This window comes from Octodon degus, unplaced genomic scaffold (assembly GCF_000260255.1).
Source record: "Octodon degus isolate 3935 unplaced genomic scaffold, OctDeg1.0 scaffold00046, whole genome shotgun sequence".
In the NCBI taxonomy this organism is placed as follows: domain Eukaryota; kingdom Metazoa; phylum Chordata; class Mammalia; order Rodentia; family Octodontidae; genus Octodon; species Octodon degus.
Window position 1 is genome coordinate 7,679,810 of NW_004524622.1, and position 4,993 is coordinate 7,684,802.

The 4,993-nt window shown below is 38.7% G+C and overlaps 1 protein-coding gene across 1 annotated transcript in view; it reads left to right on the plus strand.

The window, feature by feature from the left end:
• Ccar1 (cell division cycle and apoptosis regulator 1) overlaps nt 1–4,993 on the plus strand; it is a 58,849-nt gene that overhangs the window by 44,402 nt on the left and 9,454 nt on the right. Inside the window, exons 15-16 of the mRNA XM_023716185.1 lie at nt 344–529; nt 1,711–1,902. Of these exons, the coding sequence (XP_023571953.1) occupies nt 344–529; nt 1,711–1,902 (378 nt within the window). The remainder of the gene's footprint in view (nt 1–343; nt 530–1,710; nt 1,903–4,993) is intronic.

Sequence of the window (4,993 nt, forward strand, 5' to 3'; positions counted from 1 at the left end):
AAAAAAAAATTACTGTGTCAAAGAGTGTTTTAAAAAGTTTTAAGTGCTAGATAGACATGGTGGCGTATAGTTGTAATCCAGCACTCGGTAGGCCAAGGCAGGAAGATTAACTGTTGAGTTTGAGGCCAGCCTGGGCTACATAGTGAGTTGAAGACCAGCCTGAACTCTACATAGCAAGCTGTCTCAAAAACCCAAATCAAAATAAATTTTAAGCGTCTTAAAACTGGTTTCAAGTTATTTTCCAAAACTGTGCAAGTGTTTTTACCAGATAAGACTTACAGTCTTTTATAGTTTGTTTATATGCCATTTTATTTTTCTGTGTCTTTATGCTCTATATATTTAGGTAAATGATCTTCGAAAAGAATTAGAAAGTCGAGCTCTTAGTTCCAAAGGATTAAAATCCCAGTTAATAGCTCGATTGACAAAACAGCTTAAGGTCGAAGAACAAAAAGAAGAACAGAAGGAATTAGAGAGATCTGAGAAAGAAGAGGAAGAGGAGGATGATAGGAAGTCTGAAGATGACAAAGAGGTGTGTTGAGATACTCTGTAAGACAATAATGTTGGTATGTAGGTGTTCTTAAAATTGGACTTGTATGCATGTAATTTTATGGAAGTGTATAGTACAATTTATGTATAGTACAATTCAAACTTTAATGTGTGTGTGTGTGTGTGTGTGTGTGTGTGTGTGTGTGTTTAAGTGTGTGTTTAAACCGGGAGTTTAACTCAGATCTTTGGCTTACCAGGCAGATAGTTAATGCTGTTGAGCTATATTCCCAGCTCCAGTTGATTCAGACTTTAATGGATAATTCTTCAAATTTGTTAAGTGTTTAGACATGTAACCAGTTATACAGCTGAGATATAGCACAGTTGTATGTGAAACACTCTGAGTTCCACAGCGGTGCTTATCCCTGAATTTTGCTTTTTGCATTTTGTTGTGTATGTGTGGTAGTGGGGATTACTAAATTGCCCAGTCTGGGCTAGAATTTGGGATTCTTCTACCTCAGCTGGCGTTAATTAATAAGAGTGCTGGAAGTGCAGGCATCACCATTTCCTATTCATATAATCTCAGTGTAGGTCATTTTTTTCCCTCTTGGTAGACAGTTAATTCTTTTCTTTTTCTTTCTCTTGCTTTCCTTCTTTTCTTAATCTCCATCCTTCCCATGCACTTCCCTGCACTGCCCCTCCCACCTCATTCTTTGTTTTTTCTCAGTATTGTGGATTGAAACCAGGTCACTGTACTACCACACCATGTCCTTGATCCTTTTAAATTTTTATTTTGAGGCGAGAGTCTGCCTAAGTTGCCCAGGCGGGTCTCAAACTTGTGATCCTTTTGCCTCAGGTTCCCCAATAGCTGCAATTATAAACCTTTGCTACCTTGCCCAAGTGAAAGATAGTTTCTTATTCTTAGAAATCCAAAAGACAATTAGAAGCTGGGCCTATTATATCTGCAGTAATGTATTGATCACTTGAGTCATAGGAATTTGAGGCCAACCGGGGCAACATAGTGAGATCTATCTTTTACAAAAGAAAAAGAAAGAAAACAAACTCAGCACTAAAAAAATTGTTTATTTAAAAAAAGAGTAGTTATAAAATGTCATAGTTATTAAAAAGTTGTGAGAACTTTGCCTTTTTATATGGTGTAAGCTTTTGCTGTATTGTATGTACGTACATATGGAGATTCAACTGTGATATAAAACTTCAAATATATAGGAAGAAGAGAGGAAGCGCCAAGAGGAAATGGAACGCCAGCGTCGGGAAAGGAGATACATTTTGCCTGATGAACCAGCCATCGTTGTACATCCAAATTGGGCTGCAAAAAGCGGCAAGTTTGATTGTAGCATCATGTCTTTGAGTGTCCTTTTGGATTACAGATTAGAGGACAATAAAGAACATTCATTTGAGGTAATGTTTTAAGTTTGAATTAGGAAGTTGATAAGGTCTACACATTAATAGTGAATATATCAGGCTGGTGATATGGCTCAGTGGTCTAAAGCACCTACTTAGAACAAGCTAAGCTAAGCAAAGCACAGGGACCGAGGTTCAATCCCCCAGCACCACATGCCAGCCAGCCCCGCCCCCTGGTGGGCTGAGCTGGCCACACACACAAAATAAATAAACAAATAAAATTTTTAAAAAAGTGAATATATCTTTAAAATCTTTTTGCTTTCATTGCTTTCATTTGGTGTTTTTCTCAGAATTCATTATTAACAACACAGGCATTTGGCCTCAAATTAGTTGTAGGTTTGCTTGTTTAATTTTATTCCAGTGGTATAATCCTGTTGTCTGTTCTTTGTCTCTCCTATAAATTAATCCTTGGATCTAAGTTCTTAACTTTAGTTCTGTTTTGTCTAAGGTGACTTTATGAAAGATGGCAAATATCAGGAGATACATATGATCTAATGTCTCTCTAGGAATGAGATAATATCTTATTATTTTGTCTAAAATTAGAATCTCATAGGGCCGGCCAGATAGCTCAGCAGATTAAAGCGCTTGCTTAGGCTGACGCAGGGGCAGGGGCAGGGGCAGGGGCAGGGGCTGGGGCTGGGGCTGGGGCTGGGGCTTTGATCCCTGGCCTGCAGTGCTGGTCCTGCCCCCAGGGTGTGCTGAGATGTTACTGGGCATGTGGTGCATTTCTGCAATCCCAGCTTGGGAGGCTGAAAAGCAGGACGGATCCATACAAGTCTCATCTGTGTAATGAGACCCTGTAGACCCTGTGCTAAATACATTTAAAAAATAGAATACCATTTAATGGAACATTTTACTTGTGATTGGTTGAGTTGGAAGAGAAAATAATTGATGTTAGTCTTTTCAATAAACATCTGTTTACTTTTATGGCAGTTTTACAGCATGTAAAAGCTATGTTTAGGTTATATAAACAATTGAGTCATCATTCCTATTAGAGTATATTACTTCCTTCTTTAAATAAGATGTCCAGGGGGCCTGCCCCTTAGCTCAATTTTTTAAGTGGCTGCTTCAAGAAAGCAGTCAGGGCCTGGGAGATAGCTCAGAATGGCCAGGGAGATTGCTCAGTAGAATAAGTGCTTGCTTGGCAAGCTCCAGGGCCCAAGTTCAATCCCCGGTTCTGGAAAAAAGAAAAACAAAATAGCTTATCGGGGGCTGGAGAGATGGCTCAGTGGAATAAGTGCTTTCCTGGCAAGCGCAAGGGCCTGAGTTCAAACCCCAGTTCCACAAAAAAAAAAAAAAAAAAATCTATTGGGATCTTATTTTGGGGCTGGGGAGATGGCTTTGTAGAATAAACACTTGCCTGGCAAGCGCGAGGGCCTGAGTTCAATCCCTGGTTTTGCAAAAGAAAAAAAAAGCAGTCAGGCTCAGGTTGCTGTGGTTTGATCCCCACAGCTCAAGCCAGCCAAACCTGCTCTGAAGGCATTCGGAGCAAAAAAAAAAAAAAATCCTTAAATAAGATGTCCAGGTATATTAAGTAATTTTGTAGTACTTTATACAGAATCATAATAAGACTATCTTAACATTATGATTGTGTTACTGAATATTTTCAGTATATCTTCTTTTTTATAGTACTTGGACTCAAACCCTGGGATAATACCACTGCACTATATCCCAAGCCTTTTTTATTTTTTGTATTTTTGAGACACGGGGTTTTGCTAGGTTGACCATCCTGCTTCAGCTTCCCAAATGGCTGAAGTAACTAGAGTTATAGGTGTGTGTCATCATGCCTATCTTCACATTTTTAAATTTTATAAATCATGTAAGATAAATTAGACATTTTCTTGATCCAGGGGCCCATTGTGTATCAACTTTTTTTTTTTTTTTTTTTCGGGAACCAGGGATTGAACTCAGGCCCTTGTGCATGCCAGGGAAGTGCTTATTCTACTGAACCATCTCTCCGACTCCTTGTGTATCAAATAATAAGAAAATGGATAATGGAGCCTTTTTTTTGGTACTGGGACTTAAACTCAGGTCCTTGCGCCTGTCAGGCAGGCTTTGTGCCACTGAGCTACACCCCCAGCCTCTAGGGCTATAACTTAGTGATACAGTTCTTGCCCATACAAATCCTTGTATTCAGTCACCAGTATGGCAAACAAGTTCATGTTTATTGTTCTTTGTATAAAACACACTGCAAATATTTAACAATGTCTGATTTTTTTAATATGTACTAATAATCCCAGTAAGTAAATATTCTTAAACATGAGATACTTTTTTGTACTTTTTTTTTTTTTTTGCTGAACTGGGGATTGAACTCAGGCCCTTGCACTTGCCAGGGAAGTGCTTATTCCACTGAGCCGTCTCCCCGGCCCCTGTTTACTTTTTTTTAAGACAGGGTTTCACTGTGCAGTTTAGGTTGGCCTTGAACTTACTTTGTAGCCCAGGCTTGCCTCTAACTTACAGTGATCTTTCTGCCTCAGCCTCCCAAATGCTGGTATTACAGGCATGTACTACCATACACGACCAGCATTAGATACTTCACTATTTTGCCTTTTTTTTTGGTGACAGTTGATATGGTATAATCATAAAGTTGGTTATTAAATCATAATAAATTGCACTACCCATAATGATGAGGAAGCTAGCCTAATCAGTGTTGTAACAGGTAGTACTAATAAACACTTTATGGTAGTGGGTAGCCATTTCAAGTTAGGTTGATTTTACTAAGATTCCAAATGCCTGAGGAGGGAGGTGGTGGGATGATTGAGTCCAGCATGGGCTTGTCTTTAAAACACAGAACAGATGCTGGTGATACAGTTCAGTGGCACAGCATCTGTCTGGCAGATACAAGGTCCTGAGTTCCATTCCTGGTAAAAAACAAAAAACCCCCACAGAAAAACATCTTTGGAAAGTATTGTGAGAATAATTTATATAGGAAATTTAGTGTATTATTTTATATTCACAAATTTACTGTGGCTCATTATTCTGGGTCATTGCATAATAATAATGTATGCTGTATACTCAGGGCTTTGAATTGTTTCCCCTTCCAGAAGTGGCGTTCTCCTGTATGGCTCTTTTTTTTTTTTTTTTTTTT